At 40.6% G+C, this 17,708-nt stretch overlaps 1 protein-coding gene across 3 annotated transcripts in view; it reads right to left on the bottom strand.

Moving 5' to 3' along the window:
- LOC117822922 (F-actin-uncapping protein LRRC16A-like) overlaps positions 1–17,708 on the bottom strand; it is a 90,217-nt gene that overhangs the window by 41,075 nt on the left and 31,434 nt on the right. For 2 of the 3 annotated variants that reach the window (XM_034697878.1, XM_034697879.1), the window contains exon 3: positions 6,791–6,841. The exons of the other annotated variant lie outside the window; for it this stretch is intronic. In XM_034697878.1, the coding sequence (XP_034553769.1) occupies positions 6,791–6,841 (51 nt within the window). The remainder of the gene's footprint in view (positions 1–6,790; positions 6,842–17,708) is intronic. 3 annotated transcript variants of the gene reach the window in all.

Here is a 17,708-nt window from a genome sequence, read left to right as displayed (position 1 = left end):
ACAGTGACAGACTGAGATCCTATCTCACCCCCTGCTTGAGTTTGGTTCTGTTTGCTTGAGTTTGGTTCTGGTTCTGTTTGCTTGACTTGGTTCTGGTTCTGTTTGCTTGACTTGGTTCTGGTTCTGTTTACTTGAGTTTGGTATTGGTTCTGGTTCGGTTCTGGTTCGGTTTGGTTCTTGTTCTGGTTGCTTAAGTTCTGGTTTGGTTCTGGTTTGGTTCTGATTCAGTTCTGGTTCTGTTTGGTTCTGCTTCTGTTTGGTTATGGTTCTGTTTGGTTCTGTTTGCTTGAGTTTGGTTCCCTAACCCTAACCTTAACCCTAACCCTAATCCTAACCCCCACGCTATGGTTCGCGACCCCATTTTGAGAACAACTGAGCTACAGTACGGTAATTGAGCCTCAGCCTGCAGAGAAAGTTGTGAGGCACAGACCCCTGAGCTCTCTGCCCGACTCCACTGGTCACACTATAACTTAAATATAAGACTCTTTGAATCAAAAAAGCACTCTACAAGGTTAATGTACCAGAAAACATAAACAATATACCCCCGTTTTCTGTGAATGCATGATTATGACCAAGTGAAGGAGAAAAGATGTGAAAAAAGTTGCACAGTGTCGCTGTCTTTTCCAGCACAGCATGCACTCAACTTTCAATGAATGGGGATGTGTTTTGTTAATAGGGTCAGGTCAAACGCAGCCATGTTGGAATAATTTTCCAGGACTATATGTGATTTTCCAGGACATTTTACCTTTTCTCCCATTTTCCAGCTGTTTTCCAGTACTGAAAAAACTGGTCAACTGTTTTCCAGGTTTTCCAGGACGCGTGGGAACCCTGGATAACATTTGTTGTGATTTGGGGCTATACAAATGAAGATTGATTGATCGGTAAGGGTTAATCAAGCAAACGGTTCATCAAGCATCCGCTTGAGGCTGGCTGCAGAAACACTGGAACCACATACACGCAATAAAAGAAGACAACCTTTGCAGCAATAATAAACATGTTTACAGCCTGGTTCAAAAACAGTTTAGATCTTTGTAGCTATTACTCTATTGGAACACACTTTAAGGGGGTGAATTTCTTTATAGCTCAGTATTTTGAAGATATTAAACTTACAGGTTTTTCCCAAATAAAGCCATCGCTGATTTGATTGACAGGCGGGCACCCTGTAGCTGTTAGCAAAAAGGCTAAAGGTCCGCCTCTTTACCTCACACTAGTTCGGACAAGGTTTGGTTGTGTTCAGCATCAGCAAACGTTGGGCTTCAAAACAGCACTTCAGAAACAGATGGATGACGTCACAGATACTGTGTCTATTTTTTATATAGTCTATGGTTAGCATGCATCACTTGTCTGTTTAAAAGCGAATAAGGTCAGGACAACAGGCTTGATCGGAACTGCATTGAAACTACTTTTACATGTATAAAACAAGTTACATTACTTATAGTGTTGATTTATGTTCTGCAGACTTTTTGCTGTGTGCAGTGAACACTTTCTAACCCAACTTCAATAGGGTCAACCGGTTCATTATGTTTCACAGCCAATAAGTGGCATAATAGCGTAGTGAATTAAGTGCCAGCCAATGCTATGTGAGTGCCAATAGCAAGAAGTCATGCTGGGAGGAACCAAATGTTTGAGTAATTGTGTTACTCTCATATGTTCACTGTCCGTCTGTCACTTTCACTAATCTCCTGCTGTTTTCTTTTTGTATACTACCATGGAGTGCTCAACGTATAGTACTTAATGTACAAGTTAGCTTTTAATGGTAAATATTGGAATGTAATAAACAGTCTGAAAAGTAACTTTAGTAATTGAGATTGCTGGGGTTTGCACTCAATTGTTTGATGGTTTGAAATGTTGTAGTTACATGTCAACCACTCCTCATTTCCATGAGAGTTAGCGGTGAAAAAGATGGGATGTTCTGACTTGTGTTCGGTCTGTGTATGTAATTTATAAAAGATATGGTCTGGTTGATCTCCTGTCTCTTAATCTGTTATACTTCTGATATGAGAATCAAAGAAAGTGCTTTTGTATGCAAAACATAGAAAAAATAAAAGAGGCTACTGAACAAACATTTGAAAAACAGAAAAGGAGGAGCAACAGAGTAATAAAAGAGTGTGTATGTGTGTTTGTGAGCATGTGTGAGACCAGACACTGACAGACTGTAGGGCCCTGCAGGTTCTCAAGAGGAGCCAAACCATCAATCTGAGAGGCACACACAAGAAATCCCACTGAGAGGTGTTTTGCAGAGCTAGAAGGGGATCTCAACTACAGCTGAGGAAGAGAGAAATACACAGTGAAGTGTTTAACTAACGGCTTTACTGCAATACAGTTACTTAAAGATTAAGGCCTTTAGCATCCCTAAGAACAGACTTGTTGTCATCATTTCCACCTAAAGATTGATCCTGCATGAATAATGGATGCATTTCTGTGATTCCATTCATAGATGCATCCAGCTTCTGAAAGATCAGAAACAGCATCTACAAAATATTAAAAATAGCCAAAAGCAAGTCAACGCTATCTCTGTCTCAGTTTCAATCAGAAAAAACAATCGCAGGAGAGTAGAGAAGTGAATCTAGAAAGAATGTATAAAGTCAATACCATCAGCCTTTTTTTGTGTGATGGAAAGCTTCAACATGTAACCATAATAGTGTACAAAAAGTCTCCACCCAGATCCTGCAATATAAGGGAATTTTTAACTTCTGGGGGGAAAAATATTGGGGTCACTTGGACTTTGTAATGGGGTGTTCACATCAAACACGTATAAAATTGTTTGTGCAAATGAATTACATTCAAAGTCAAAGTAAAGATGTGAATAGACGCCAGCAGTGGTCTGGCGACGCGAATAATGGGCATTTGCGGGAATGAGGCAAATTAGTCCCGCAAAAAATTTGGGAGAGTTGAAAAATCTGAACTCCAGCAAATCTATCATGCTGCGATAGCCAATCAGCATGCAGATCACCCGGTGACATATGGTGTGATGTATGGACCAGCGGAGATTAATTAATCTGGAATATATGAGACACATTGTTTATATATCTGTGTGGCTCCCTCCTCCTCTGTCTCCGGAAGTCCCAGGTACATTTTAAGAGAAAAGAGTTTCAAGAGTAAACAAAATATTAATTACTTTTAAGATAAAGCCGGAGATGAAATTGGATATAGGACACTGTGGGAATCATTGCTGACCTTTAGCACAGTGAGTGGGGGGAGGAAACAGAAAAATAAAGGGATAAAGAGACAAGAGAGTAATCCGGATTGTTGAAAAAGAAGGAGAGGCTGTGGCTTAAAGAAAAGGTGAGGAGACCTGAGGTGATCCATGGCTGTTAACAGGCTTAGCAGAAATGTTGGAGAAGGGAAGAGAGTCCAACAGATGATTGATACTACTGGTGTTAAAGAACAACACCAAGACAGGTAGAGAAAGGTACTTTTTATATACAGTATAACCTCATAGACCCCACGTGATAGTCTTGTTCCCCGGAATTAAATCAAAAGCAAGATTTCTTATATTACTACTTTATTAACACAAGTAAAGTGCATCGGCTAGATTATCATCTAAAGTAGGGGAAATGAAAAAAACAGAAGGTACAAAAAAAGAGACTGAAATATATACTTAACTGACAGAAAATAAACCCAGAGCCCGCTAAATAGATCCTAAACACTGGAAACAAATGATGTCATGTTAACAAGGTCAGCATGAATGTTCTTTATGGCCCTTTTTAACTCAATAAATCCGTTTTTAAACTACCAACAACCAATCAATCACACATTGACTCGAGAGCATACAGCAGCTTGAAGGGCAACTGTGAGGTGTTTCTTTCCTCTAGTACGGGATATGTCATGACTGGGGGAGGAGACATGGGGTACTTTACATTTACAACAGGGGATATCATCAGTCTTTGTATGGGGCAGCTGTGGCTCAGTGGGTCGAGTCAGTCATCTATGAATCGGAAGGTTGGCGGTATGGTTCTCTTCTGTGCACATGAGCCAACCGTGCATGCAGCCTGTTACAGTCACTCCTGTTCGTTCATTCTTCTTTCTGATTTTTCTTCTCTTTTTTCATCACACTTTGTCGGATTTTTCACTGGCAGTTTGTTTAAGTTGTGACCTCTTTTGGCCTTCCGTTGGTGAGAGTTGTGGACTTTTTTTTCACAATGAAATTACCAACTTTAACTTTTACTTGCATAACTGTTGCCCCGCATCCCCGCTTTGTTTTTGTTTTTACCCATGCTCAGCTGGTTGAGCTGAAGCCGGCCGGCTCATCGGCTGAGCCGCTGGACATACCTGCTGAACTCTGGAGATTTAGGATGCATAGAGGCAGAGGAGGCATAGAGCTATTATGGTGCATTCACACCAAATGCGAATAAAATCATTCGCGCGAATGGATTACATGTAAAGTCAATGTAGAGACGGGATTAGACGCGAGCAGTGATCTGGCGGCGCGTATCACGCAATTGGGCGACGCGAATGGCGCGTTTCGCGCGAATGATGCGAACCAATGACGCGTACAGCGCGAATTCATTCGTGCGAATGATTCGCAAGAGTTGAAATATCTGAACTCCAGCGAATGTATCGCGTCGTGATAGCCAATCAGCGTGCAGATCACCTGGTGATGTGTGTTGTGTGACGTATGGACCAGCGGAGATTCCCTCATCTGGAATATATGGGACACTTCGATTCTATCACCATGCAGCTTCCCCAAACTCTGTGACACTACCTGTTTTTTATGGGATCAGGAATAAACAGGAGCTCACTGTGAGGACAGAGAGTGAGGAGGATTATGTGGTGAGTTGTGAAAACTTTGTGTGTCACTTGACTCCAGCTATGGGTTGTAGTAGGAAGTTAGCTCTGTCCTCTTTAGCATAGCTGGCTTCCCCATTCAATGTCCGTAAGCTTAACCTTGTTTGATGACAACAGACAGCAGTGGCGTGGGAGCCCCCATCCCTCTCGCAAATATTTGCGTCTCAGGCACTCTGTACACACAATTTTGATGCGCAAATTGAGCGACTCATTCGCGCGAATAGCGCGATTAAACACAAAACATTCTCACATCCGTATTCGCGCGAATAGCGCGATTGTTCGCATCTGGTGTGAATGCATCGTTAGGACGAGAGCTGGTATAAGAAGACGGAGGTTTGGGCGTGGACCTGGCCTACTGGTTAAGTTACGCGCCGTTGTAGTACGTGGCCTGGGTTCGTATCCAGCCTGTGTCCCCTTTCCCCCGACTCTCTCCCAGTTTCCTACACTATCCAGTATCCTCTCCCTCTATCCATAAAGGTTTAAAAACCCAAAAAATATTAAAAAAGAAAAGAAAAGAAGATGGAGAGGAGACAGAAGCCGTGTCTCTCCTCTCTCATCATGGGCAACGTGAGATCTCTGGCTAATAAGATGGACGAGCTAACAGGACTAGCCAGGAGTCAGATGGAGTTTCAGGACTGTAGCATGATGTGCTTCACGGAAATGTGGCTGAAATAGGATATTCTCAACCACAACGTCTCAATTATTTTTTTTCTTTTATTCTTCCCACTAAAAGATTTTAATTTCTTATTCTTCCTACTAAAATATAAAAAAAAAATTCAATTGAATTGTTCATGTTATAGGTCACACTAAAGGTGGAAAAAGTTCTGACATGGTTTATCTCTTTTTTTTTTACATCACAAAATCTGGCATTTTAACAGGGGTGTGTAGACTTTTCATATCCAATGTATATTGATAAATCATTATCAGAGACAGTTACCCAGATGTGCATAAAAAAATCAACAAAAAGTAGATATGTTAATTCTACATTTTTATGACAACTTAGAAACATCCAAATCAATATCCGGCTTTTTCATCAAAAGCTTTAACACAGCCACAATGTGGTAAATAAAGAGAAACCCTTTCCTTAACTGCTGCTCCCACATTTGAAAAAGTAACCAAAAGACTCTTAAAGCAAGGTTATTTCATCACCAACCAACAAACCTGCAGGGATCAAATAGATGTTTCTTTACAAACATGTTTTCATAACCACTTCAAATATATATACTCTTATCCAAGTTTATGGTGGCAGTTTGCTGGGCTTTCTGTTGGGCAAGAGGCTCATTCATCCATTGCAAGCAAACCCATCATCTAAGAGTGTAAACTGATTTCCATTCATTATAGGTCTGCTTTAAAACCGCCAGCAGGCCAGGCTCAGTCAATGTTCCACAATACAGATGCTTACGTCTGATTTACATTAATTACTTACATCAGTTAAATTAGTAATGGTGGAAGTGTTAGTGAACATCTGCATTGTAAAAAGAGAAATGCTTTTTTATTGTGCAGTGGTGAAAATAGAGCTGTAAAGATGACAACAGAAGTTGTATTACTCATGATGGTGCTAACAGCTGTATGATCATGATATAACTAAGCAGCTCCTCTGATGTCACGTAGATATAAATATTTTCAAAAATGCAAAGTGCCATTAAGTGAAAATTACAAGAGCAAACAGTGACAATGATCTATGCCATTTATTCAGTCCGACAAATGTGATTTTTTTTTTAAGTTAGACGCATATGCTGTTGAAGATTTATAGAACAAAGAACACAACAAGGTATAATGCATTCAACATAAATGTGCCGTCAATCAACAATGTTTTAGGATGCAAAAGATATCAAAGTTGTTCTGAGATGTTTTCTCTAAGGGATAAACAGTGAGATGAGTGATCTCAAGGAAAATAAATAGTTGCTTATGTTTGCTAACCTCATGTTTTATCATTATGTTATACTGATTTGTGTTGCAGCTCCTGGAAGAAACTGTGTAACCTATGAACTGTTTGTCTTACCTTGGCAGGAATGCGTGCTGTTAAGAGGTAGACTCGGTGAGACGCAAGAGCCTGAGAGAGAACAGAGAGAATAATGAGCATGTAGATGTAAATATACACTCTGTAGCTGTAAGTATATGCTCTGAAAGGAAGAACAAGGAAATAACAAGGAACACAGAGAGTTCCCGTGCTGACTCATCAAGATGAAAAGACTGAAACTCCAAAGTATGCCTGTCAGTGTAAAAAGAGAAAAAAGACTCCTTCCTACTTGAAAACAAACATGTAAATATAGATTGACATTTGCAGTTTGGTAGTACGGCAAAGAGCATCTCAACGTAGCACAACTCACTGAAATGATAATTATAAACCTGATACATCTGCTTTTCATTGGTAAGGTTATCATAGGTCAGTGTTTTTGTCTTTATTTGTCATTTGTGTTGTTTGTCCTAATGAGTTAACAGGACACTGCTGCCTTTGCTTATTAGAGCACATGGTGAGGAATCAGTTTGCTTCTGTTGCTGCTCTTTTAAAAACAAAGACTTGGCTTGAGAAGGAATAACAGGAATGCACAAACGACATTCCTACATCCACACAAGCAGCCTTAATGGGTCATTCAGTTTCCCTGTTGCCGCCAACTGTGATGTTGTTATACTATGTACAACTTTTATTCAACAAGGGTTTTGACGCAGATGAATGTGGAGTCAGTGCTGCACACGTTGAGGAATCTAACCTTGTGTCTGTTCTCTCAAGGTGTGGGAATCACAGGGTAACCCACCATACAATGATATAATACGATACAAGAAAAAACGATATGATGATCAATTGCAAGAAATAATTTGATGATACATCTTGATAACTGATAACCTTTGTGTGCATTTTGTTTTTCAGTTTAAGTGCCAGACTAATGTCTTTAATGCCACTGTGAAGAGTTATTAATTAGTGAGGCATTGAGTCCATTAAAAGTAAATGTACTTAATATTTAGCACTAGCAATACAAAATTCATATTGCATGAGTCCAGATGATATTTGCTGTAACGTTATTTTCCACCCTGTTCTCTTTATATAACATGCTCTGTAGTGAAAATCTAACAGAGGCTCAAAGGTCAAAATATGAACAGAAACTACACCAGTAAACAACATTGAACATTTTTTTAGAGCTGAAGATTAGGCATGGGCCGGTAACAGGTTTCAAGATATGCTGCAGTTTGAAAAAGTCACAGATTCAAAACCACGTATTAGGGCTGGGCGATAAATCGATAACAATAATTATTCTGGATAGCTCATTTCTCGATGTCCTCTCACTGTGAGGGGGCTGAATGTGGGAACACTGTAGCTGTTAGCTAGGAGGCTCAAACTCCGCCTCTTTACGTCACACTGGCTCGACAGAAGCAATATGGCTCCCGCCGACGATTGGTCTCAAAACAGCTCTTCAGAAACAGATGGGTGATGTCACGGATACTATGACCATATATACAGCCTATGGGTAAGAGGTAAGCGGGCATAAAGACCTTTGGAGCGGAATGTAAACACAGCTGAAACGAGCGACAGCGACACTGAAGGAAACTCAAATCCTTCCAGCTCAAAGCAGAGTCGATAGCCTGACACCGTGTTAACTCTGCGTTAACTATTAACTTAATACATTTAATTAAATGTACTTTCAGACGAGATAATGAGATGATGATTTGATATTTATTGTGATGATCATTGATTAGGGATGGGCATTTCAATCCAAAATACTATTTGATACTCATTGGCATCTATTTGCCGATTATTCGTAATCGAGCCCCCTGACGCTGCAGATGTAGCCCATAAGCGTAAACACTGCATAGGATACCCGTCCCGTAAATGGTCCGTTTATGTGGCAGACGCATCAACCAGCACCGGATGAGGTGCTGCTAGCAGTGGGCACTGGCAGCGTCTGCCTCAATCTTAACAACCTTTATCTTTACGCAGTGTTTCTGTGACGCAGCAGCATGGCGTGTGTGTTTACATTTTACAGCCACGCTCTGTCTCTGCAGTTTTTTTTGCTGTTTCTGAATCTCAAACCATTACACACATATTTCCAGCAACTGCAGCTAATGTTTTTTTTTCTTCTTTTGCTATTTAGTGCAGTTAACATTCTTCTCTTCTTCTCCTCCTTCTAACTACTTAATGTGGTTGGCAAGCAGTTTTAAGACGCTCTGTAGCCACCGTCCTGTGGGAATACCGTATTAACCAGGCACCGGTGAAAACGATGAAAATTGTACTTTTTAAATTAGATAATATTCACATTAAAGGTGGAGTAGGAGATCCTGAGAAAGCCGCAGCAGTTAGCTTGATTTTGAAAGCACACAGCCGAACAGAGCCCTCCCCCTCCATTCAGAGCAGCCTGTAGGGAGAGGGGAGGGACACGCCTCCAAACACATGAACGCGCTGTGGCAGACTCCAGCTGGAGGATGACGTCATGATAGATAACTGTGGAGCGGCGAGCGATTGACTTTATTTTCATCGGAGGAAAAACACGTCTATCTCCCATGTAAGTAAACCGCTTATATTTCCACATTAAAAAAATATGTAATTAGTTAGAATGCACAGCATAGCCTGCATGTTAGCTTTATGTGTGTTTGTTTTTATCATCTGAAATACAGCTAGAGCAAGTTGTTGCTGCCGGGCTAATAACTCCGGCTAGCCATGTTTATTTTTATTTAGCATGTCATGATGTTTAGTTACTAGACGGCTACAGTGCCTATATATTGATTAGCGTTCACCATTGTTGACAGTCTTCATTTTCGTGTTGGAACTACAACATATTGACTGTTTTTTGTGCTTGTTAGAGCTCTCATGATGACTGCTGATTACGATCCTGAGCCAAGCACCTCAGGTCGGAGAGGACGAGACCGGGGTCGAGTGCAAGGCAGAGCCATACGAGCGAGAGGGAGAGCAACGACCGGGGACGAGCTCCAGATCCTGGGGACAGCAACAGAAAGTTCCGCCATGCTGCACTGACAGGTTGTTGTCTGGCAGCATGGAGCACTTGGTGCAGGTCATAGAGGAGTAATACCTTGTTGCTGTATCTGGAAAATCCGTGACCCTTCCACATGGACAGTATAAAGGTTTCAGTGGAGAGTGAATGTAACTATGACATGATTACATACAATACATGTATGGTGACCCTTTAGTTCCTTTGTATATATTTTATCTTTATGTAAAAAAATACTTGAGTGTGCTGTGTATACATTTGTTAAATAAATCTTTAAATTTACACTGGCCTTCTCTCTTCAAATCACAAAATAATTTAAATCCATATCAAGTAACATACAACATTATAAACAAATAATTGCAATATCAAAGAGTTGTTTTACAGTTACTTTTATTAGAAAATGTATTTATTACAGAAATAAAAATAATGGCTGTTGAAGGTAAACATGTTGGCGTGGATCATCCGGCCTCCTTGTTCTCTTCTTTGGCATCCCCCAGTTGCTGTCAGCTTTCTGTGCAGGATTGTGCTCTGGAGGTCTGTGATGTACTTGTAGTCCTTACCCACCTTCATTGTGTACAGGCTCCACTTTTTTGACTTCTTGTTAAATATTGTGCAATACCTGACATAGAAGAAAGAATCAGAAGTTTAGTCAAAGGTTCTCATTATCTTACAGCACTGTGCATTTGATTTCGATCATAATAACCCTTCCTTCAGCCCCATATGTAAACAGTTATTTCTTCTAGCCATGCAAGGAGTTGACACCACTATCACTAGTGTCTGCTTAGTGCCTACTGCAGTGTGTATTGTGCACATATGGTACATATACTGTATTTCTTATTGATATCTTGAATATTATCTAATATTTTCAGAGTAAGTGATGTCAAAATGTGCTCTCTCCCTCTTTGGAGAGGAAGACTGTGCCCACAGATTATTAATACAATTATTCTGTGTATTTGATTTCTCGTTGAACACTTTTATTCATGCTTTGCTTCACCAAACCAAGCTTTTAGAGAAGCAGCTAACATTCACAGGATTTTTTATCAGCCAAACTTTTTGTCTCTCATCTCTTTAGTCTGTATGGTGTGGTCTCAGATTGCGATTTAGCATGCAGATCACGTGAAGTGAAAGAGAATGGTTTGGATTTTATTTTGTGCGGACATTAAAAAAAACCTTCTGCGTACGTAAATCAAAAATAGCTCATAATAAAAAAGAGAGCAGTATTTATACCTCCACGCAAGCAGTGGTCAAAGCAACGTTCATGTTCATGGAGTTCTTATCGGGCCTGAAACTCACCGGTCAGAGGGGGACTCCGAACACATGAAACAGCTGGGGTGGAGGCCTCTGCGTCCCGTGTTTTAACGGTGTGGACGTCGATGTTTCCTTCTCGTAGCTATGAAAACACAGACAAGACGGCATTTAGACTTAGTACAACACCCCATTCATGCTGATAAAGAGCAACCGAAGAGCTACCAGCTAACAGACTGTATACAGGTCTCTATAAAGAGCTAGCAGCTAACAGACTGTGTACAGGTCTCTATAAACAGAGCTACCAGCTAACAGACTGTATACAGGTCTCTATAAACAGAGCTACCAGCTAACAGACTGTATACTGGTCTCTATAAACAGAGCTACAAGCTAACAGACTGTGTACAGGTCTCTATAAACAGAGCTACAAGCCGTTAGCCGGCCGCTAGCATTAGCCGAAGTTATCGCTAGCTGTCTCATAGATGAACAAAACCATGAACACAAAGACAAATGAAATGACATGATTACCTGTCCAGTAGAAAATCAGCAACCATGGCGTCGCTTCAGAGACCCTTCAAATCCTTCAGCCGTCGCAGAAATGCATCCCGAATATTGACTCGTGTTTGTATCTTCATCCAGTGTTTTTAAGTCGTCTCCTTTTCCATCACAGTCTCCCTCTTCTTGCTCTGTGTAGCGGCAGAACTTGAGGGCAGAAGTTGAGCTAAATCGTTGGTTTCTCTCTCTCTGACATGTTTATCAGATGTTCTGCGTTAGTGAACAGCCTGTTGATGACGATCTCAGTCAGGTCACGCGCACTCCTGTAAACAGGAGGTGTGTCTTTCGGCAGGTCACAGGTCATCCGGCCGGTCAGCCAATCATTGCGCTCGGTGGCGAATGAATGATTGGACGAACTTATTGCAGTCTAGCTGCTGACACAGACAACTGAGATTTCTCATCTCAGTGTTAGATCACTTTGTGTATTACTCCCTATCGATGTATACATCGCTTTTTGCTCGTGATTGAGAAAAATGCATCAAAATAACATGTCCTACTCCACCTTTAACTCTTCGATGTTTAATAAGTGAACAAATATTCAAGCATTCAAAAATCCTGTCCCATCCCTATTATCGATATCCACTGATATGAAAATCTTTAGCTCTACCATTAATATTCTGTGCATTATTATGAATGTGGTCTGAGATGAAAGCTGCAGCTAATTTTACAGGAACAACATGAATGCTTTTAAAGAACAAATGTTGTAAATAAATGCTTGCGCTCATGGCAGGAACAAACTGACAATCTTGTACCTTATCAAAAATTACATGCAAGAATAAAACTTTATTGGCATGGGTTACCAAATAAAATATGTTAGAATAAAAGTTGTTTCCCACTACAAAGACAAGGTGACGTGAACAAAGGGTTAGCAGTGGCTCTAGCTATAATGTCATTACGTGTACAGAGATCAGCTTTTATCTACATGTGCCATGACACTGGAATTTCCCCTGTCAAATTCTATCTCAACACAACCAAGGCTGACCTTTAAAACAAATGAAGGGACTACAACATACCTTTACGACCAAAACACCCTGTTAGAAGTTACTTTATGTGCCTTTTTCACTATAAAAGTAGGCATCTCATTACACAATACGTCTGCTTTGTATTTAACTATGAATTTACTGAGAACACGCTGGCATCAAACTGTCTTATCAAGGGAGTAAGGAAAAATAACAGCCTTATGGCTCCAAAGATAAGCAACTCAGGCCTGCTGGTCTTGAATGCAACAACAAAGAAGTGCTGGATAATAACCACAAAGGAAGAGAAATGCCAGCGGATAAAACAAGGCGCATAAAGACAAAATTAAAACTGGAAAATGGTTGTGAAGTAGCTGAAATATGCAGAAAAAGACGGTTTAAATGCATAAAAGGAAATGAGACAATGACAAAAGGCGGACAGGAGGGTACAAAAAAAATGAGTAGAGGTGAGGGAAGAAAGGTTTAAAACCAATAGAATACCAAGAATATTAGAAAAACCATGGGGGAAAGAAAGAGAGATTAACATTGTTATTAACAAGTCAAAATTTGCTAGCATGAAGTGTAGGTAGGAAAATAAGGCAGGGAAATACTAAAGAGAGAGCACAAAGTAAAAATGAGATCAAAGGAAGTCTATAAAGTGTCTTTCTTTATTTAAATGAGGTGAAAAAAGAAACAGAGGGGTGAGAGATAATGGGGAAAAGGATGTCCTCTGTGGCTCAGCTCCACAGGCAGCTTCGCTGTAGTTTGATGTGATGAAGGGAGACAGCTCTGCCCGTGTGACCAAAGATAACCTCTCCGAAAGAGCACCAGTCACTACTGCTGGGCTCAACTTTACCCTTTCTTTGTCTTTGACTCATGTCTGTACAGCACCGTCACTCTCCTTTACGGGCTGTGTGCTCAGGTGTGCCATGATGGAAAAACACACTTTCATTATGAAAGTCAAGTGCTCACTAATTAAATTGAAAATGAAGATTTTATTATGACAGATTTGGCTATCAAAATTATAACTGGCATAATAATACTTTCATATTCAATTCCTCTAACGTGCAAAGTAAGTGCTGAGATCTGGCTACATGGAGCATGAAGAAAACAAAGTCAGACCAGGAAAGAAAATTAGTTGTGATGACATTCAAAACGTTTGGAAGTTAAATTATAAAACAATCTTCCTAGGGAAGTCCCGATCAGCTTTTTTGTCCCATTTATTATTTTCTTATTATGTATATACGGTTGAAGCTTGGGTTGGTAGTCACGGAAAACTAGCATGAATTTAAATGTAGCATTTCCTCAGGACTCTGTCTAACCCCTGCCCCCCTCCAAAACGACGCCCCCGCTCACATGCACGAGTGCCACTGATTCATGACCATATGATCAAGACTTATTCAAAACCGGTCCTTAGCACATCGTTTGTGTTTTGTACTACGTCAACTCATGTCTCACTCAGCGTTAAGAAAACACCAAAACATTATCATAGTAAAAGTTAAAAACACAAACGAACATGAAATGTTCGCGCAGGTGGCGGGCAGAACGGCAAGCCGGGATTTGATTGGTTTCATAAATTGGACCCTAAAGTCGGGGATTGGTTGGTATTTTCACAGGTTTGCTCTACATAGCGGCTTTTCTGCTCTTTTTTAAGAGCACATTATGTTTTGATTGCCATCGAGACAGAAAGATCATTTTAACTAGGGATGGGTACCGAATTCGGTACTTTTATAGGTAACCACTGAATTCCGTTGGTACTACCGAGTATCGATTCACGTAAAATCAAACAGTGCCATGTTTCGGTACCTGAACGCATCCCTGTAACTGTGAGGGAGTGGAAGAGTAGGCGATTTTCCATACTTTCACCCTGTAATAAAGTTCAAGACTGATCGGGTGGACGTCTCTGCTCTCTGCTCTCTGCATCTGTGAGGGAGCGCGCCAAACGGAGCCTGCAGCTGACGGGCGCGTGCACTCACCGCGAGACAGAGCTGCAGGAGGATTCATTTGAGACCTATTTTATACAGTCTATGGTTGAGACGGACTCTCTCTTTCTCCGACTATCTGTCCTGTTTATAACCGTTCCTGTGTGCGTGAATGCCCAACAAGTAAGTTGTGTGTCCTGTTATCATAAAGAGACGGAGAACTGACTTTTTCCCGTCCCCAGGCATTCATGTGTGTTAATTGATAAACTCCCAAAAGAGCAATTAGACGGCACGAGCATGTGTCAGCTAATATCACCTATATAATCCTGTTTCTGTTCATTTCATGTTAAATGAAATAAATATGTTAAATTTTTTTTTTTTTAGATTTTATTATTAAACTAATTAACATTTATTACCACATAAAAACACAAAAGTACCAAAAATTGGTACCGTTGAGTACCGGTACCGATTCCCAGGTACCGGGTATCGGTACCGTATCGGTTCAAATGTGAAAGGTACTCATCCCTAATTTTAACCAGTATAATAAAAAGTGTATCTAAATCAGACTACCAACCCCAGCTTTAAGCAAACTCAGACAGCTCAATTAAACTCTTGCATTAGCCTTCATCTGCAAATTGTGTTCAGTGACAGCGGACGTAAATGAACGGATGAGATGATCAGCTCCAATGCCGATCACCGATCAATCAAAAAATGCCCACATCGGCTCAGATCCGATGGTTGAGATCGGGATTTGGACATCCCTAAATCTTGCCTCTAATAGTTAGCATTCTCTCCACAACAAAACAATGGGTGAATAAACTACCCACTGGCTAAACATTGTAACCAAAAGTTGTTCTGAAGTTGTCGAGAACATTTCAACATTGATTATAAACACATTTTGTCCTTCTAAAAATCAAATAAGTTTAGAGGCACCCTTCTGACTTCACACATACAGTTCAGTTGACTCATCAGTGCTATTTATTCCATGAGAAATACATGTAGCCTATCATGTCTTATGAGGCTGTGAAGGGACTTTCCAAAGATTTAAAATAACCCGACTGATGTGATCAGGGTCTCTTTGAAGCCGTAATAGAAAATAAAAGTCTGGACATCAAAACCATTACTGCACATTTTTTGACTATTTTTAAAATGTCTCCCCCGTGGTGCAATAACAAATTGTTGAGTTGGCCTTTATAATCCTCTGACTCGAAATGTCTTGCCTTGCTAGATTTCTTTTCTCTAAAATGTGCTCCCAGATTCCTTTCTTAAGAACCATGTCATCTAAGCAGGTACAGTGCCTTGCAAACGTATTCATACCCCTTGAAATTTTCCACATTTTGTCACGTCACTAGCACAAACTCACATGTATTTTATTGGGATTTTATGTGATAAACCAACACAAAGTAGCACATAATTGTGAAGTGGAAGGAAAATGATACATGGTGTTAAAGATTTTTTACAAATAAAAAACTAAATAGTGTGGTTTACATACATATTCTGCCCCCCTGAGTCAATACTTTCTTGAACCACCTTTTGCTGCAATTAAAGCTCAAGTCTTTTGGGGTTTGTCTCTACCAGCTTTGCACATCTAGAGACAGCATTTTTTGCCCAGTCTTCTCATTAAAATAGCTCCAGTTCAGTCAGATTTGAGAACAGCAATTTTCAAGTCTTTCCACAGATTCTCAACAGGATTCAGGACTGGACTCTGACTGGGCCATTCTAACACATAAATATGCTTTGATCTAAACTGTTCCATTGTAGCTCTGGCTGTGTGTTTAGGTTTGTTGCTCTGCTGGAAGGTGAACCTCCGCCCCGGTCTTTTGCAGCCTTCCAAAGGTTTTCTTCCAGGATAGCCCTGTATTTAGCTCCATACATCTTCCCATCAACTCTGAGCAGCTTCCCTGTCCCTGCTGAAGAAAAGCCTCCCCACAGCATGATGCTGCCACCACCATGTTTCACGGTGGGGATGGTGTGTTCAGGTTGATGCACAGTGTTCAGTTTCTGCCACACATAACGTTTTGCATGTAGACCAAAAAGTTCAACTTTAGTCTCATCTGACCGGAGCAACTTCTCCCACATGTTTGCTGTGTCCCTACATGGCTTGTGGCAAACTTTAAACTGGACTTCTTATTGCTTTCTTTCAATAATGACACTCTTCCATAATATCCAGGTTTGTGGAGTGCACAACTAATAGTTGTCCTGTGGACAGATCCTCCCACCTGGGCTGTGGATCTCTGCAGCTCCTCCAGAGTTACCTTTAGCATCTTGGCTTCTTCTCTGACCAAAGCTCTCTCCTTGCCGTCCTGTCGGTTTAGGTGGACAGCCATGTCTTGTAGGTTTGCAGTTGTGCCATACGCTTTCCATTTTCAGATGATAGATTGAATAGTACTCCGTGAGATGTTCAAAGCTTGGGATATGTTTTTATAACCCAACCCTGCTTTAAACTTCTCCACAACTTTATCTCTGACCTGTTTGGTGTGTTCCTTAGTCTTCATGATGCTGTTTGTTCACTAATGTTCTCCAACAAACCTCTGAGGCCTTCACAGAACAGCTGTATTCATACTGAGTTTGAAATACACACAGGCGGACTCTATGTACTAGGGATGACCACAATTCATCGATTAGCGATTAATTGATTGTTAAGAAATTACTCGAAACACACATTTTTGTTATCAATTTTCCGTCACGTGGAACAAACATCATGTGGTCTCATATTACACTCATCTATCAGGGAGGTGTTTTAAGTTTAAAGCATGTTTCGATGTGATTCAGCTGTTAAAGGTGTTGCGCACAGCGGAGACGCTCAGCTGGCGGCTGTGCGTCAGGTCTCCACGTGCGCTTTTTAAAAGAGGATCAATTCAAAACTGCTGCCAACAACGACACGGACACAAAGGTTGACAGCTTTAAACAGGATATTTCCCACCTTTGGATACAAAGGCAACAGACAGGTGGGAAATTCTGGTACGCTACGTTTACAGACCAACAACATCAGAGCCGTCTGAGCTTTTCTCCAGCGGGACTGATTCTGACCCGGTTGCGCTCCTGGCTGACACCTGACCGAATACACATGTTTATTTTACTCAATAAGAACGAGTAGACAGAAAACTGGACTCTGTGAGTCTGAAGTACTTTTCTGTTAGTATTATGAGCCTTCACTTTATAAGATTATGTCCGCATAGAATATTTCTACGAGCCTGATCGTTGATATTCTGCGTGTCAAACATATACCCGTATTCAATCCTGTCAGTTATTTGCATTTTGTTGCTGTAGAAAATATAATTTGGGGGGAAAATAACGTATTT

Source organism: Notolabrus celidotus, chromosome 12, assembly GCF_009762535.1.
Source record: "Notolabrus celidotus isolate fNotCel1 chromosome 12, fNotCel1.pri, whole genome shotgun sequence".
NCBI lineage: Eukaryota > Metazoa > Chordata > Actinopteri > Labriformes > Labridae > Notolabrus > Notolabrus celidotus.
Note: the sequence above shows the minus strand (reverse complement) of the source record. Positions and strands in the feature narration are given on the sequence as shown.